The 19518-nt window shown below is 35.0% G+C and overlaps 1 protein-coding gene across 3 annotated transcripts in view; it reads left to right on the top strand.

The window, feature by feature from the left end:
- PRKN (parkin RBR E3 ubiquitin protein ligase) overlaps window positions 1-19518 on the top strand; it is a 1996139-nt gene that overhangs the window by 398637 nt on the left and 1577984 nt on the right. For all 3 annotated transcript variants that reach the window (XM_069070393.1, XM_069070394.1, XM_069070395.1), the window contains one exon: window positions 6678-6841. In XM_069070393.1, the coding sequence (XP_068926494.1) occupies window positions 6678-6841 (164 nt within the window). The remainder of the gene's footprint in view (window positions 1-6677; window positions 6842-19518) is intronic.

The following is a 19518-nucleotide window of genomic DNA, read 5'->3' as shown; positions in this document are numbered from 1 at the left end:
TGACTAAGAATTGGAAATTGAGGAAATGCCCATAAATTGGGGAATGACTGAACAGGTTGTGGTATATGATTGGAATGGAATACTATTGTGTTATAAGAAATGAGGAGCAGGATACTTTCACAAAACCTGGGAAGACTTACATGAACTGATGCAAAATGAAATGACCAGAACCAGGAGAATATTGTACATAGTAGAAGCAATATTGCCTGATGATCAACTATGAATGACTTAGCAATTTTTAGCAATATAATGATCCAAGACTTTTCTGAAGAATTTAAGATGAAAAGTTCTGTCCACCTCCAAAGAAAGAACTGGAGTCAGAATGGGATTGAAGTATACTTTAAAAATTTTTCTTTATCATTTTATCTCTTTTTTGTCTGCATTTTTAATATGGATAATATGGAAATGTTTTGCATGACTACACATACATAATCCATATAAAATTGCTTGCATTTTCAAGTCAGGGGAGGGGAGAAAGGGAGAGAATTTCAAACTCAAATTTTTTTAAATGAATGCTAAAATTTTTTGAAAGAAAATATTGCTCATATAAAATTTTCTGAAGGCACTACTACTTTTAGTTACTTTAAAATTAGTGAATTTCCTGCAATTTGAATCCCTGGGGGAAAAAAAACTGACATAAGACCTAAGTGATTTTTTTCTCACTTCTTTATTAAAGTTATGTAGATTATCTGATTTCTTTTGTGTTGGTGTTTTCCATTAAAAAAACTATTTGAATTTTAGTAACAGTAAATATAACCTAGATTTATAACTGATCCTTTTTTAAAGTTTTAACTCACAGTTTCTTATCTGACAAAGCTACCTTATGGTCTTTGGTTAAGATCCCATCCTGGGATTCTTTGACACATTTTTCATTTTCCTCTTTTGAGTGTATCATAACATCATTGTATATATACATCTATTATATTATACCATTTTATAAATAATTGGAATTTTGTAATCATTTTCATTATTGAGATACATTTGTCCCTGACATTAGTACTTCCCTGTATCCAAATTGTTTCCATGTTGGTAAAATATGTCAAGTTTCTGGGTCTTGCTGTTGTTACACCATCTGTGCCATCTGTTCCAAGTATGCATGGTTTTCATTTTGGTAGCATTTTCTTCCTTTCCTCCTCTCTGTCTTACTGCCATTTCTCATTGTTCTCTTCTTCTAGCATCCAATTGATGGTTTATTAGTTGTTTGTTTTGTCATTTTATTTCCTGCTATTTCCCAGCAGGGTGTATTCTAATTATGGTAGAAAGTAAGCATTCATTTGACAAAACTTTGTTTATCATAACATAAAGGTCAGTGAAATTCTCAACCAAGAATATATACCAGCCACTTCCAGACTGAACACTAGATCAGAATTATCATTCTATCCAGATGTAGCTTCATGAGCTTAAGTGCTTTTTTAAAAAAAATTTTTGTTTTATGTACTAGAACAAATTCACCAGTTGAAAAGGCTATAGAATGTTTTGATGGGGTAAATATAATGACGCAGCAAGATGCTCTGCATGTGTTTTTGAGAAATTTATTTATATCATTAGCATGAACAGTGCTTATTTACTAATAATTTTAAGCCATTATAGTAAGGATTCTTTCTCACTAGCATTTCCAACCTAATATGACACTTGAGTATCCAATGTTAGAGCTCAAAGTCTTACCTGGTACAACTGTAAGTCATTTACTACCATCCCTCTCCTTGCCAACATACCCTGTCTTTGAGGAGCCTGTCAAGGAAGGATATTTAGTTAGCAATAATTTTATAATCAGAAACATCCTTTCCTCCTCCAATTCCATTTTCACAGTCTTCAAGGAAATGGAAAGTAGCTTTCCTTCACAGACTGATTTTTTTAAAAGCCCAACTATTCATAATAGAAAGGTTAATATAAGAAGCCTGACTTAGATGTCCTCCTATCCTCACTCCTCTTTTTACAGTTTAGAAAGGACCAGAGGTTGGGTGATTTGTTCATGGTTACATTACCAGTGATCACACAGTCAAGAGTTTAACTCAGGCCTTGTGATTCCAAAGGCAATTTCTCTATTATAACATTTACCTCCAGTTTGTACAGAAAGAAAAAAGAAAAAGAGATGCTGTTAAACATTACAAAAAATTAGTGGCAGCAACAAGATGAGAAACTCTTGGAGCTTTGACTTGATCTTCAACATACTGGGGTGTCATTATTTCTGATAACTCTTCCCAGAAATGTAACATGTCAGGAGGACATATCTGGGAAAAGAACACCTTTGTCATCAAAGTTGTCAAAGAAACATGACATTTATGCTGTACTGTCAGCTACTTTTTATTAGGTTGATCTCAATATCAAGAAAGCTGATTTCTACTGTGCTCTATTTTATCTGATTTCAAACTCCACTACTTAAAAAAAAAATGAACAGTCCTCCTTTGTGGAGCTCAATTTGGATGGAACTAGTCAGTCAGTGCCCACTTTGTGCCAGGCACTGTGCTAAACACTTCTGCTAAAGTGTTTTTCCCTTTATTTAAAGATTGATAGCCATAAATTTGCAAAGTTAGGAATAAGGAGTTTCAGAGAGTATTTCTAAAAGATCTGAGGAACTTTTAATTCATTGTAGGTCCATAATGGAGATGGTAGCCAAAATAGTTTACAGGATCTCAGGCTACATTTATAGCTATCTAGCAATATCTAGCTTTTATACAGCAATTTAAGGTTTGCAAAGAGCTTTACATATGTTATCTCATTTAATCCTTATGGCAATCCTATAATTTAGGCAATATCATTATCTAGGTCTTATAGATGAGGAAATCAAGGGTGATAGAGGGTTAACCAGCTTGCCCAGGATAACATAGTAAGTATCTAGGGCAGCATTTACAGTTGTCTTCCTCACTTCAAGTTAAGCTCTCTATCCACATTTAGAAGAGCACAGAACAAGGGAGGTTGTTCCCACTGTACCCACAGTAGCTAGACTATATCAGGAACACCCTAATTTTTTTAGGCATCACATTTTGGGAAGACTATGAGCAAGATGAAGATCATCCTAGATGGTGAGAGGGAACTAGAAACAAGGAAATACAGTGATTGGTTATAAGAACTAAGGAAGAGACTTTTAAGAACACATGAATGCTGTCTTCAAGTATTTCAGTGATTATGGGGAAGAAGAATATTACGTGTTTGCCTTTGTCACAGAGATCATAACTAGGGAGCAGTGGATAGAATATAAAGAAGTCATATTTAGGGGCGGCCAGGTGGCTCAGCGAGTAAGAGCACCGGTTCCAGTGTTGGGACGACCTGGAGATCGAATCCTGGGCTCAGACACTCAGCACTGCACCCAGAAATAACTGGCCGGGTAACCTTGAGCAAGTTACTTAACCCCAATTGCTTAAAAAAAAAAAAAAGTCATATTTAAACTCAGTAGAAGAAAAAACTTTTTAAAAATTAGAGCTGTTCACAAGTGGAATGGGCTATCTTAGGATGTAATGTAATGATGATGATAGGTGGTACATAGTGCTTTAAGATTGCAGATCACTTCATGAATATTATCTCATTTTGTCCCTAAAGAGAGATATGGGGAAATAGATATTATTATCTCCTTTTGTTATCCCTTATTATCCCCTTTTTACAGATAAGGAAACTGAGTCAAGGAGAGTTTAAATAACTTATCCAGAGATAAAGTCACTAAGTGGCTAAGGCTGGCTTTGAATTCAGATCTTTCTGACTCCAGATCCAGCTCTCTGCTTCACCTGGCTGCATATCCCTTTATCAGCACTTGTATGATCACTTGTTGGGGATGTTGGAGATTAGATCCTTCTTTAGATATGAGTTGGACTAGATGAATTCTGAGATACTCCCAAATCTGAGAATCTGTGATTCTCTGTGAAAGTAATTTAAAATAATGGGAATATGTGCAGTTTAATAAGGAGGATATATACTTACAAGGAAGGAAGGTTTTGTCATGGTGGGAGTGTGAAGAGGGATTTTTTGAGCTGGCCTATGAGCATTAGAACTTTTTTTCTTCATCATGCATTCATCCAATATTCATTGAATGCCTATCTTTCAAACCCTGATTTCTAATGTTTTTGGTACTCTGTTCTGCTTAGCCATGGTTGATGACCCAACTATGAAAGAATAGGGAGATTATTAATCCAGTTTTCCTATCACCATGACCACTGCCAATTCCCTGAATTTGTTTCCCCTCTCATCTCCCCTAGTGTCAGTGTTTTACAATTTGTATTCTGTATTACAGTTTTATTATTTCTCTTTAAGTCTATGCCTACTTTGCATTAAAGCAGGGTGGGATAATGTTTTCCACAATTTATTATTTTGATTCTTTTGTAGCTAATCTAGGCTGAGTGGCCAGGCCTCTTGCATTTTTTTGTCAAAACTGGAAAATATGATTCCCCTGAGATCCTTTGTGTTATGTGGCTTGTCTTGTTTATATCTTTAGTTTTTACATGGGTTGCATCTCCTCACAAAGGGATGGGGACCAGATCTATGATTTCAATTGTATATGGAACTCCATTGAAGAATATCGTCTGTCAATGTGGAATACTTTGTCTGCAGCTAAAAGTCTTACCAAAAAGCTTATGGTGTTGAGAAGTTAAGTATCTTGTCAGGGCTCACACCACCAGTATATGTTAAAGGCAGGTTTTCTATCCACTATGCCACATTGTGTCTCACAAAAATTATGAAGAAAGCCTTTTCTTTGGAATTGTCAATAGTGTTGAGAGCTCCATCTACCAATTTGAGGCTCTGATATCTAGCTGACATAGAGGAAAGGAGTTAAGGGAAACAGATTTACCCTTAAGAATGGGATTCTTTGACTTATGAGGCTATTGACTTATCAAGAATCTTGATTCTTTGTGGGGTTTTTGGGGAGACAGGGAGGTTAGTACTTGGAGTCTTGTAACAAGAAAAAGGGTTTCCCAGTAACTTAGGAGGTTTTTAATGCACAAAGATTGTATTAGTAAAAGTATTGTTCTGTAAAACTTGGACTCAGGCAAAAGGCCTCACCCAAGGACCTAGAAGGTCATATGTGGCCTCAAGGCCACAGGTTCTCCACCCCGTAAGGATTTGGGAGCAGTTTTCTTTGATAATTTCTTGATCTGTGATGTGTAGGCTCATTCTTTGATCATGGCTTTAAGGTAGTCCAATCATTTCTTAAATTTCCTTGGCTTCATCTATTTTCCAGGTCTTTTTTTTTTTTTACTTTGTGCTTCCAAGGTGGTGTGATCTGTGGTAAGGTGTGGTCACTGATCACCTGGTCTGCACTAGGAAAGGTCTCTGATCCCTTGAGATTGCAATTCATACTGACCCTCAGGGCTCCTTTTCCCTCTTGACTGAAAGTGCTCCTCTCTTCCCTAGAACTATTATTACCCAGAAGAAGATATAGGCAATGGATCTGCCAAACAGTGTCTGGTCCTGCATCTAGTGTTAGAACAGGGGTCCCCTATATTCTCTTTCTGACAAGTTGCTGGGTCCCTTTAAGCTCTCTGACTTGAGAGTTTGTGAATCTGCTGCTGCTTCTGTCACAACCACTTAGTCCCACCACTGGTGTTTTATCCATGTGGGCTCTGGGTCAGCTTATACTCCTGTGTCACAAATCTCTCTTTTCATTTCCCTAAGTTGTCTTGGGCTAGAAAAATATCCACCCTGCCCTTGTTGGCTCTGTCACTCCAGAATTCAATTTAAGGCATAATTTTAAAGTTGCTTGGAGGGGAATGTTCAGAGAGCTCAGCTGCTTCCTTAATCTGCCATGTTGGCTGTGCCTCCACCAAACCAGATTATTTTTTGAAAGAATACTGCCCCAGTTTCACACTAATCTGGCATGAGTGTGACTAGTCGATTATAAAGGACAAGCCAATAATCTTTTTAATTAATGAAGAGGGGATCTGTGGCAGCAGGAAAGCATTATTTTTGCTTAAAAAAAAATAGTGATTGGCCAAGTTTGTTTGGCCAATAAAAAATGAAGGAATATTTATAGGTGATAAACCTAGAAAGGCAAATTTAGATGGGATCAAAGGAGAAGGAGTCTTTTTTGTCATTGTTTTGTTTTGTTTTAATTGATTTTGAGTAAAGTAGTTTGCAGAGTGCTGGCTACCTTCCTAAATTCCTTTCTATCATCAGCAACATCTTTTATTTTTCCCCCAATAAGACTCATGCAGTTGCTCCATTTGATATTACTCTAAGAAAGGCTCCATGAGGGGCTGTATCATTGCTGGTTAAAGTTTGGTGAATAAATAACATTGATTTTATTATGAACCATACATAAATTATAGCAATTCAAATTAATTATGAGAATCATCGTGTTAAAGACATAATCGTCTTTAGTTCTCCCTCTGCCATATTGAACAGTTGTTATATGTGTCAAGTTTGTACATCTGTGTCAAGTTCAAGATCCATTTAATAACCTATGGATGGTCTTAACATTCATCCCAGGTGTTATGCTTGGCCCAATCATTTTCTATATTGAATGTAAAAGAGCATACAATTTTGGTTCTAAGGTCACTGATAAATAAGAAGAAGAAATCCCATCTTGAGATTCCCCTTTATAATCCAGTGTATCATTAAAGTTCAGTTTGAAAGTGAAAGACACATAATACCATTGTGTTGGGGCTCGAGATTGTAAAAATCATTTTTACTAAAAAACTATTTTGGGGAAAATAATCACTTTTTTCCCTCCCTTCCAATTTCTTGTCCAGTGTTTGTTAGGTTCAACTCCAGTCATGGTTTCCCAGTGGAGGTCGATGCAGACACCAACATCTTCCAGCTCAAGGAGATGGTTGCTAAGAGACAGGGGGTTCCAGCTGACCAGTTGCATGTGATTTTTGCAGGAAAGGAGCTTAGGAATGACTTGACACTGCAGGTAAGTCTTCCCTTGTGGATTCGTTGCTGGGATGCTGCCAGCCCCATTGCTCCTGCCTCTCATGCTGCCAATCTGACATTCATGCCTGAGATCTAATAGAATAAATAGTGCCTGGGGATTCCTTGAACTTTACTCCACACTGCTTCATTAATTCTGACCTTCTTAATTATGCATTAAAACAGCAAGCAGGAAGGATAGGAAGAACGAATATGAGTGAGAGAGAGAATACATGAGCTGTGCTTAGTGAATAAATGTTTACTGACTACAGGAGCAAGCTATGCACAATTTCTGTGTCTGTTCAATTTCTACCTTACTTATTCCATTTGAATCTTAATGAAGAAGGATGTGAATAAATTGTTCCAAATCAGGCTGCTCAGGCACCATCACATGGAATTTGTAACCCAATTGTGACCCCTGGAGGATGGTGACAGGCCCGTTTTATGAGTGGAGGACTTGTTGGGGAAATTATTCACCACAGCCAATGAGACTTGGGATCCTCACGCTTGTAGTTTGAATTCGGGTGGGACAAGGGAGATTTGGGCACAACCATATTTGTTTGCAAATTTCACTTTTGCGAGTTCCATTATTTCTTGGGATTGGTCACAGAAACCATGAAAAGAGAGGAACCTAGGCTTTCATTAGTGTGATACCCAACTTCTACCCAAGGGATTAAAAAACTCTTTTCTTTCTCACCTTTGTAGTTCATTCCAAAGACAGTCTTGTTAGTTCTCTAGCTTGGGTCATAGAAACAGCTTGTTACCTGAACCACAAAGATCATTTTGAGGGAGATTTAGAGATTGGTAAATAGTCGATGGCGTTAAAAAGCTTTTGAGCTTAAATGCATTCTGCAGGTGGTTGAGTCCCTCCTTCCTCCTTTTTTTTTTCTTTTTCTTTCTTAACCAGCACAGATTAATTGACACTCATGTTTACAGCTGTTGGGGGGGTGATGGAGAGGAGGACACTGCTGAGCATAGAAGGGCTGCTGTGTCTGGCTGCACAATCACTCCTCGTATTGATATCCTATCACTGCCTCTCCTCACTTATGATATTTATTGCTTTGTAAGATGCTTTAGGGAGTTAGGGCACACAAAAGAAACTATAGAAATGCAAATCATTCTTGTCATTCTTTGGTGCCTCTCCTGCTGCTATTGTTGATGTACATATTCATTGGGCACAAACTGCTGTGCTTAGCTTTTAGGCAATTTGTTTTTATCAGGGAAAGTGCATGTGCTTAAAAAAAAAAGTGTTGCATGTTTTTTTTTACCCAGTCAACTAAAAAAGCTTTTTGCTATGTGTGTCACGCCCTTAAGTATAAGGACCTTTCCTTTTCAACCAGTTGATCATAAAACAACCACCTAAAACCAATCGTTTTTGTAACCAGATTTTTCAAGTGTTAGTAATTGTCAACTTGTTGCAGGGTAAATTATAAAACTCCATTTAGGCTAATGATGTAAAATAGTCATGAGCTAGTTTTGTCTTAACATACTTAAGTCTTCATAGATCCCGGTAATTTGATTTAGAATGTGTAAACATGTATTCTTAATTTAGGAATCTTTTCCCTGCTAAAACATGGAGCTATTTTACTCCCTTAAAAAAAGTTTCTGGAAAGTTAGATGAGCATGCAAGCATTTACTCTGAGAAAGAAATTTCCTTCGGGTGAGAAAATGTTGGGAGAGATCTAGGGTATTAATATATGGTATTTTGACTTCCACGGTAATCTTAAATGAAAAAGGTTGTGACAGATTTGAGGGTAAGGATGTCTCAGAAACATAAAATTTGAACAACAGCATAAAAATAATTCCAGAAGAGATTTAAGGGGATACCAAAACATTTGCACCAACATTTGAGCATTCTAAAATATATATATATATATATATATATATACATATATATATTTTTTTTAATTCTTAGGACTATTATTTTTAGACATTTTTATCACATTTTTAATATTTTTTAACAGAGCATCATTTTTACAGAGTATCTACTATGAGCCAGGCACTGTGTTAAGTACTTTACAAATATTATCTAATTTGATCCTCACAACAGTGTCCACAGGTAGATGCCGATGAGCCCATTTAACAGATCTGTTTCAGTTTCCTCATCGCGACAGATTTAGCAGCCTAAAATATGTAACAGTATTCTGAAGTATTTTTTAAAAAATCATCCCATTAATTTTTCCCAGTGTATGCTTCAGTATTCAAATCAAGTATATAATCTATACCTAAAAGGGTTAGATAGTACCATATTAGGCACTGTAGAACCCTTAATTTTTTTTTATGGCATAATTTCCAGTAGAAATCTCAAGTCTAATTTTACTTTCATCTTACACATTTCAGATTCTTCCTGTTTTTTTTTTTTTTTAAGTTGCTTTCTCCTTACCTTTAGACATACCATATCAAATTGGGCAGCTTTTCTGTATGTTTTGACCATCCTCCTTATAGGCCAGTGAATTTAGGGAAAAAAAGTAAAAAAACTTAAATTTTGAGTTGTTTTAATCGAATTGCTAGAATAATATTGGATGATTGCAAAAAAGGAAACCTAAGAATACTTTATGGGCTCCAAAAAGAAAAAGGCAGCAAACAATTTTTATAGAATTACTATGTTGCTTTGAAGTGTTGGGGAACAAATAATCTAGGAACCTTAAATTCTCTCATCTATGTATAGGCTACAGCCTTAAAACCAGCAGTTAAATATTTTACTACACTCAGTATATAAGATCCAATTTAAAAAAAATCCAGTTTTTGCTAACAGCGTTATGTGTTATAGAATTATTTATATACAGTTGTAAAACAATTCAAAAATGTTCAATCAGCATTTAAATATTAAATTAAATGTGAGTAAAATATGGCTTTTTTTCCCTTCTAAGAAAAAGGAAACAACTTTGGACTTTAGAGACTTAAACACACTTTTGGTACTTATTTTTTTAACTATAGATTTTCCCTATTTTAAGAAATAGTGATACTGCACATAGAATCTTGTTTTTATCATGCTCGAAGGGAACCAGAATTGCTGTATTTTTTCAAACTTTATTAACAAAAAGAATATATTATTTAATTGGAATGGGATATTGTTCATTAATTTCCCTTTGCTAAAGCAAATTATTTGCATACTCAGTGTTTGTGTATAATCAAAAATAGGAAGATGCTAATGGGAGAATTAGGAAGTATAGCTCCAAGTCTTGTACCTTTTCTGTGAATAAAATGTCAAATATTGTTAATATTTGTGCTTCTTGACTCTTGTTACTCAGGCTAGTGAACATGAGAGAGTTCTTAGAAGGGACATTTTGGTAAATGTTTAATAACTGGCCATGGCGGAAAATGTGTACTCTACACATTTTTAAGTTTCATCTGCATCATTAGCATTTTATCCATAGCTTTCTTAAATCTAGACATTTAACAAAACAATAATCAAACCCTTGTAGTATTTCCTGTGTTTCAAGGTGTAAATGTTCACATTGAGACACATAGCAGTCAGTTCTCATGAGCTAACTGCAGCATACTCATACATTCACGGCTCTTAGGACTGATCTAAATGATTACTTGTTACTTGCCCAAATCATCAAATCATATATATGATATTTTCAAGAAGAAAAAAGGTATATTCTGTTAATTAACACTCCATATTGCAAAAACATGAAAAACTCAGGGATGTACAAATTATAGGTGATTTCAACTGAACAAGTTTTATTTAGCTACAGCAGGAATATGAGGGTGAATGCGATGGCATGGAAATATCCTTGTTATATGAATTTGGGTATAATAATGGAACTGTCAAAATAGATGTCTTCCTATGTTAAAAAAATATGAACTTAAAAATTAGTAAGATTAGAAAGTCATTTTACCAGGAATTCCAGGAATTTTTTTATTTTTCAAAAGGATTTACCACTGAGCTCCTTGAAAGTTCTAGCTCTCCTGTCTAAAATCAGTGGATACCTATTTACATTGGAATGTCAAGGAACTCATCTATTATACAAATAGATACACAAGAGTAGAATAAACTAATTTCTGCTCCTTTCTTCCAGGTTGTTTGTATTGTAATGCCTGAGACTAAGAAATGTATGAAGTATTTGTGTACTTTTAAATTTTATTAACAAAGGTTTGAGGAATCAGAGAAATAATATGTTATTAATATTTCAAATCTAATTTTTCAAATTTTAAATAATCTACATTTCACAGTTGAATGGAATTATTAAATCTTCTAGTTCATTGAAAGGTCATTTATGCCAAACAGACCTGACTATAAATATCACACACACACACACACACACACACACACACACACTCCTAGCCAAATAATTGGTCATCCAATTTTTGTTTTGCTCCTATATTTCCAATGAAGGAGAATTTACTACCTTGAGATGCAGTTCATTCCAATTTTCTGATGGCTCTAATTGACTCTAATTCTAAGGAAGTTTTCCCCCCTTTATATTGAAGAGAAATCTGTCTTTCTACAAGTTCTACCTATTATGATTAAATCTGCCTCTGCAGCCAAATGTAGCAAACCTGACCTATCTTCTACATGATAACCCATCAAATATATGAAGACCACCTCTCCATCCACTAACTCTACATACTAAACACTTTTTTTTCTTCAGTCTGTCCTAATGTAGCATTGTCTCTTGGCTCCTCATAATCCTTGGTTGTGTTCCTCTTTAAAGCCTAGGACAAATGAAAAAATAGCTTCTATAGATGTGAATGTAACTTGTTTCCTATCCCTTATAAAATTAAATCCTTAACATCATAGATACGATGCAGATAATTTTTATCATACCTACAAACTACATTGGTAAAGACTTGAGAATTTTAAAACTAACAAGTACTTTGTGAAGACTCCCTAAGTACTTTGATGAATACAAAATTATTAATTGATATTCAAAACAGTTGTTATTTTATATTTATGACTGAAAGGATACTTTTTGTTGTAAGTCCTTTGTTTTTGAAGAGGACCAATGATGTCATGGGGTGTCTTGACTCTTGAATGAATTGGATTTAAGTGAGGCAAAGTAGCACAAAGTTGGTGGTCTCACTCTGTCTTGCAGCATCATCAAAATCCAGTGGCAAGACAAAAGTCAGAACAAATGGCAATGGCCAAAGATGCCATGGATGATCCTGGTGTCTTCAATGACTAACCAAGCTCTAAGTCTTCCATAGCACCAGCTTCAGCTGCCTTCATGGCCATTGAAGCAGATTGTTCATATCCACACATTCCACAGAGGGATATCTTCAGAACATGCTTGGGGTAGACACCCCTCTTGCTTAATGAGGGGTTTGTGACCCATCAGTTACCTTCAACCTGTTTTAGCCCATCTGCAGAGGTAGTTTAGTGGAGTATGACTGCAGCACATGCTACAGCTTTTTGGAGCCTTGGATGAGCGTTGAGTACCAAGTAGACACAAAAGGTGGATGGGCAGCCCTGGAAAGGGTATCACAAGCCATCATCTAAGATGCCTTTTATAGTCAAGATCATTGATTTAAGGTGGTAGGGATCTGAGGGCCATCAGATTTAATCCTCCATCTTACAGATGAGAAAAAACTGGTACCCAAGAATGTTAAATGACTTTCTTTTAAAGAAATAGTTAATAATTTTTCTTCTGTTTACAATGGACATCATGCTGAGTTCCATGCTTACTACTTAATCTTTGTTTCATAATGTCATCATCCTGTGTTATACCAAATTTATGGTGTTTCAAACAAACAGGATTATTTGCAATATTTTTGCTTTTGGAGTTTTATTACTGAGGATCCCATAGAAGTTGCAAATTGAATTACAACCATATATGTATGTTTTATATGGTTTATTTAACACATTATTGGCAGATTCATTTAATTTTTGTTTTTTGATCCTCTCCCACAATCATGGGACATAGGTATTAATAAGCCTTAATCTCTTGTTTATTCCCCATTTAACACTGGAAGTACTATGCCCTGTATATTGTAAACCCAACCTGTTTGATGGGAAGTCACTATTAGAAATGCATAGGGACTACTTAATGTTTTTGTTGGCAGAAGGCTACATTCAAAATAATATATCCTAGTACACTCTAGATAAGATTGAGTGGCGGTTCTTGCCTGGATTTTTCTCCCTTACTATCATTATCTTTTCCATATTCTTTCTTTTTTCATTGAATAGTATATTTCTCTCGCCCACTCCCACTCTTACACATGCACACACACACATATCTATTCTATGTTTTATAATTGTATTAGGGCATACAGTAAAATGAAATACAGCTTATGAGGGTGGAGGACCAGAAAGAATATGAGTACTTGGAGAAAGTTCTCTATTTTTAATTCCTACTCAGTGTACTTCTTATTTATTTTTGTAAGGATCTTTTTTATGGAAAAAAATATTTAACTGAAAAGCAGTGGTTTTTAAAAGGGGAAAATTACATTTTTATTTCAATATAGTTGGTGTCCCTTGTAATTCTATGTATTTCATTTTATGTATTTAAAGATAACATTCTGAGAAGAGGTCTATAGACTGGACCAAATTGCAAAAGGGATCCAAGACACAAACAGGTCAAGCACTGCTTATGGGACACTTTGTTCCTGGCACATAGTAGATCCTTAATAAATGCTTGTTGATTGGTTTATTTAGTCCTAGTCACCTTCTAACTTCAGGGACTTGCCATTGTCCCTAGTTTTATTCTTAAATTGTTATACTCATCCTGGTCCTTAACGTTACCTCAGTTTTTATTTCTCACTTTGGAAATGGTTGGCTAGGCTTCTGAAATGTTTTTCCTTAGCTGTTATTATGGTCTACATCAGTCTGTAACTCATCAGAGCCTTCACCACTTTCTTGGGTCACCTTAGGTTATTTCATCCATAATATTCGGTCCAAAGTTTCAGAAAATCTTTTGTCTCTCCACTTGTATATATTTCAGTTCCTGATAAGACATTCTTATATCTGGACCTCAAAGCTACCAGACTCCCTACTTCCATCACTGTTTTTAGGCCTTTTGTGGTTCTTTTTCATCTTTTAAGTGTTTGTGAATTGACCTCAGTGAAGTCTGCTTGCAGTTTCCTTCTTTACTGATCTCTCTGTCTCTTGGCTTTTTCTGGGATGCAGATTTTGCCATCTGGATCTTTGGGCCTTTCTAAACTTTGATACAAGTCACCTTCTTCATCTGTACTCTGTGTCCTATGGCTCAAGTAGGCTAACTCCAGTCCCAAGTTTGGATGTTCTCATTCCATAGCTGCTTTTCTTAAACAAACTTGCTCTCTCATTTTGAATCTGTTCATTCAGATGAGCAGCCTCTACCTTTTCGAAAGCAAACTGATACTCATACCTGAGATAGAGACTGAGGAACTTTTCCTTGTCCTGAGATAGAGGGTCCATTGATTCACTTTCCCATCTCAAATGATAGATTATTTTACCTGTGAAAGTGATTTATCTTTCCCCATCCTGAAGGCTACATATCACAATAATTACAATAACAAAAATTACAGTGATGCATGGTATTATTAACACATGATTCCCTTATAGATTATTAGGTTTGGCCATTATACCACAGAAGGGATACTTATCCTCCAACACAATTTAAAATTACAAATCATTGCTATGCAGAACTAAAATCAGATTTTAATGTTCAGGCACACCCCTCTAAATCCTGTAAAATGGATCCTGCAAATCCTCTATTCTCTTTCCATAGACTATCAATGAAATGCTTTTTCTATTCCATGATTTACAAGATAAAACATTGCCAGAAGGTCCTCCCATTCATAAACATTACATTCAGTTTTTAGTACAGTTGTTTTCAATTTTACTTCAGAATGCTACATCTTTATCTCTGGAAATGAATGGGAGGTTCATATTGACCCTGATTGTAAGAAATAAGGACTACCCACTTCCTTGTCACTCAGCTTTTAACAATATAGGAAAAATTTTTTAAGAGTGGCGGTTTAGATATGACCTTGAAATAATGATAACTGTATATAGCTCACATGGCTCATCTGGAATCCTATTTTTCTTTCAATTCAGGACACTAGAAAAGTCAGGCTAAGTGCCATCATACTTACACTTTCAGTCCTTTCCTGCCATGTTTGTTTATGAGAAAACAATTCTGTAAATAACGTTCTTGAACCCTGCAGTGAATAAAAAGCAAGATTCTTTTGAAGTGTAGTCTTGCTATGAAACTCATTGCTGATCTCATTTATTTAAGTAAATGTAAATGAATTTCACTCCTATATTCCTCTAAAGAACTGATGCATTAGCAGAGAAGCTGGTAAGCACCACACAGAATTAATGGAGGAGAATCATCTACATAGAATGAGTTCACATTTCAAAGAGCCAGACAATTTAATCTGTTTGTGCCTGTGTATTTATATGAGTCAGTCATAAAAATACCCCAAATTACTTACCTCTTTGCATAATTCAAAACCTTCAGAAATGTAATTTCTCTGTTGAGAGGAAGACTTGACATTTTAGTGCCCCCATGGACTTATGAAACATCTTTGAGGATTGCCGTGGATAAATGATTGAGGGGAACGTTATCTTCTTGGAGCTTATATGACAATGAAACTTTATACACCCAGAATGGTGAAGAATCTTCCTTTACTTCTGGTCATTTTCACAAATACTTCATTGAGTTGAATACAAACACAAAACTCAGATAAAATGGGTAAATCAGTGATTCTCTTTGGTGGTTACTATAGTTGACCAGTCCCCAACATGACATAATTTGTGATGGACTTTGGCCTTATAATATTAAATGTAAAAATGTGTTTCATAGAAAATTAAGGACAGGGACAAAGTCTATAATTTCCTTGGTATAAGGAACTTCTGGGATGAGGAAATTCTTTTACCAATGTAGCTTAAGACTTTCTCTCCAGTTTCTTTGTCTTAAACCATTTCTCTAAGCATTCAGAGGTTAAGTAATTTACCCAAATTCAAACAGTTAATATGTATTGGTAGTCAAACTTGAACCCAGGTTCAGTGACTGGCTTTCCACCAATTATGCCACACTGCCTTTCATGTTATAGAAAGTACTGAGGAATCAAAGTGAACAGGTTATACTTGGGGAAATAAGTTTCTATATATTCAAACACATTTCTATCTAAAAACATATTATTCTATATACTTAGAAATCTTATTATAACATTTTTCCATGGAGAAAAAATCATTATAAAGAAAGTTTGTTTGCATGCATATCAGTGCCATGTGAAATTCACATAAAGGCTATACCACAATTTTAAAATTTCAGAATTGATCATTATCATCCATGGAGCTTACCTCCTTCAGCCTTAAAATTAGAGTAAAATAAAAATTCCTGTCAGATAACATTTAAGACCTTCATGTGTCAGGAAAAAAAATGTTCACTCTTTTTCTTATTCCTTGAACAAATACAGAGTTGGACTCAAGAAATTCATGAACATATATTTTCTTACATATGCTTTGTCCTTTTTAAGTTCTTTGTTCCACCTAACCTTGAATTGTGTTCTTTCAAAAAAAATTGGACAAAAATAACTTGTATTAAAACTGAAATTTTAAATAAAGAGATAAAGATAATTGAATGTAAATGTAAGATTCACTGAAAGGGATAATTCACATGTTCTGAATTATTAGGGGGGGAAGCTAGTCTTGATTTTCTTTCTTGTAAAAGGGATTTTATATTTTTTAACCTTTCTAGTATTTCATGTCAAAAAATTGTTATGTAACTGCAATAATGTAAATAGAAAGAACAAAAATATTAATTAAAACTGGATAAAAGGAAGTAACGAAGGAAAGGATGGAAGGAAGGGAGGGAAGAAGGAAGGTATGGAAGGAAGGAACAAAGGAAAGAAGGAAGGGATGGAAAGAAGGAACGAAGGAAGGAAGGGGCCAGGTTATTTTTGTTATTTTTATTAAATTGTTTCAGTGGTATCTGACTTTTTGTGATCTCACTTGGGGTTTTCTTGCCAAAGATACTGAAGTGTTTTGCCATTTTCTTCTCTAGCTCATTTTACAGATGAGTAAACTGGAACAAATAGGGTTAAGTGACTTGCCCTGGTCCACATAGCTAAGTAAGTGTCTGAAGTCGAATTTGAACTCAGGTCTTCCTGACTCCAGGCATGTCATGCTATCCATTGCACCACTTTGCTACCCCACATACCAAGTACTTTACAAATATTATCTCATTTGATGTTCGCAACCACCCTGGAAGTAGTTATTATTTCCATTTTACAGGTAAGGAAACTGAGGCAGACAAACATCTTCCTGACTCAAGTCTCAGGACTCTGTCCACTGTGCCACTTGGCTGCCTCTAGAATTATAATTACCTACTTAGGTCCTAAAGAGTTAATGATTCTTCACAAAAGTGGGGGACTGTGAGTGTAGAATATTACATACACTTTCAGACTTTTTCAGTATGTGCACTAATTTAGCTGAAATGGTTTTTGTGGTTGTTTTTAGCTTTAGATTTTATAAGGGATGGCTCTCCAAGAAGAAAAGGAGAGAGATGCATTGGAAAATGTAGGTGATATAAAAAAAAAGATCAATAACAATTTAAAAAAATAATTGTAATAAAGTGTGAGTTTTATTTTGCTGACGGCTATAGCCATTACAGACTCTAATAGTTAACAAATGAATTTTTGATGATGAAAAACTAGGAATTGCTAGTATAATATTTCAGTAATGACTATTCGAGGACATTGGTGAGGTACTAAGGTAGTATTGATGTGTCCCTCTTTTTTTTCTTTTTGCACATGCAGCAATCAGAGACTGAAATAATTAATTTGTACAGAAGCAAAATATTCAGTTGTTTTCTTATTTGGAGCACAAGTCTATGATTTATGTGCTCAGTGTCAAAGAGATTAATGTCATAGATTCCTTGCAGTTATAAGGTGGTTACTTTGAATTTGGGACAGGGTTTTGACCTTATTTGCTTTAGTCTTCCATGTCTAGGGGAGTGTGCGTGTGCGTGTGCGTGTGTGTGTGTATGCATGTTTCTCTTTAGGGAATGCAGTTCTTGAGAATAAATTCACTTAGTAAATAGGGCACTGATACTAACTTTGACTTAATGATTTTGTGTGTTGATGGATATTGTTTTCTTGAACTAATTTTTTTAACTATAACTTTTCTTGAACTTTTTCTAGTTTAGTTACATTAGGGGAATCAACTTTACACACTTTAATAAGTAGCTTTATTATTAATAAAAATTAAGAGATCGCAGATGACCCATTACACACCAGATTGACTCCCTCTGGAAGATTTATTGGAAGACACAGGCAAGAGTCACATATTGTAATCCGTTTCAGTGGAATGAGTGCCCACATCAGGGGGATCGATGTATGAACATAATAATCTAACTGTGGCATCCTCCTTTGCTTTAAAAATAATAATGATGATGATAAGTACAACAAGAGTCCAGTTGTTCAGGGGGGCAATGGTGAAAAAAAGATAGAAGAACATATTGTTTCAGATGTTTATGATTTGGTAAACCTTGTTAAACCATAAATGTTTCAAAAGAAATTGAATCTTTGTGTCCCCTTTCTATTTATGCATAATTCATTTAGATCTTCCAAATGGAGGAAATCAGTCATTCTGAAATGTTTCACTTTTTCTCTTAAAATCTATGTGCCATGAGTTTTGGAACAAGCTAAAATAGATAAGACACAGTCTACCCATCCACCAAAAAAGTAACGATAAAAAAGGTAGCATTTATATAGCAGCTTAAGGTTTGCAGAGCACTTTATGTACCCAACACTTTTAGGTATTTGACGTTATTTTCTGCATTTTACTAATGAGACTCAGAGAGATTAAGCAAATTGCCTAAAGATACATGGTTTATAAGTATCAAAGTCAGAATTTCAATCAGTCAGCATTTATTAAATGCCTACTATGTGTCAGGGACTATTTTAAGCACTGTGGACACAAAAAAGAGGCAAAATGTAGTCCCTGCTGTCAAAGAACTCACAATCTAATTTGAACATGGATCTTTCTCACTCCAAGTCCAGCACTCTTGTGGATACATAAAGCCCTTTTAGGACCATCACCTGTCATTTCTGAGTACCATGGTGATTGCATTTTTAGGAGGAATACATCCCTTTAATATCCATTCTTACAAAGGAGGTAGGTATTCAACTTCATGTCTTATGTACAATTACATTGTGTATACCATATGATACAGAAAGAAGTTTCAGAAACACTATATACTAAAAATTGTTTTAGGAAGTCTTTTATAAGGTAAATTTAAATTGAACAAATGTCTTCTCCAGAGAAGACAAGTCATTTCTCTTGTGATGTTCAATAGAGTTGGCCAGGGATTTACTTGTTTTCTTCTTTTAAAAAATAAAGCAACAATAAAAAAATAAACTTAGATATACACTTCTAACAGATTCTTCCCTCTTTTCTCATATTAAATGGAAATTGTTGCAAAATTTGAGATTTTATAAAATATTCTTTAATTTAAATCTTGGGATTAATTTTTATCTTTACTTGAACAATGTGCTTGGATCCTTTGCGCTATGCACACACACACATGTCTTTGTATGTGTGTGTATATTATCTATACATAGATATATATTCCCCCTTGGTACTTTGATTTTATATGTAGAAGCCATTTGATTATGGGGACAGCTTTACAAGAATAATTAATTTTTATATCTCTTTAATGAGTTGCACACATGAATTGAAATTGACCATATTCATTAAGTTAGTGTATTCACTAAAGCATGAATGCCATGATGAGGGCTACAGGA

This window comes from Petaurus breviceps, unplaced genomic scaffold, assembly GCF_028583685.1.
Source record: "Petaurus breviceps papuanus isolate PSGF00001 unplaced genomic scaffold, PetGlider_PUasm1.0 90808, whole genome shotgun sequence".
Taxonomy (NCBI): Eukaryota; Metazoa; Chordata; class Mammalia; order Diprotodontia; family Petauridae; genus Petaurus; species Petaurus breviceps.
Note: the sequence above shows the minus strand (reverse complement) of the source record. Positions and strands in the feature narration are given on the sequence as shown.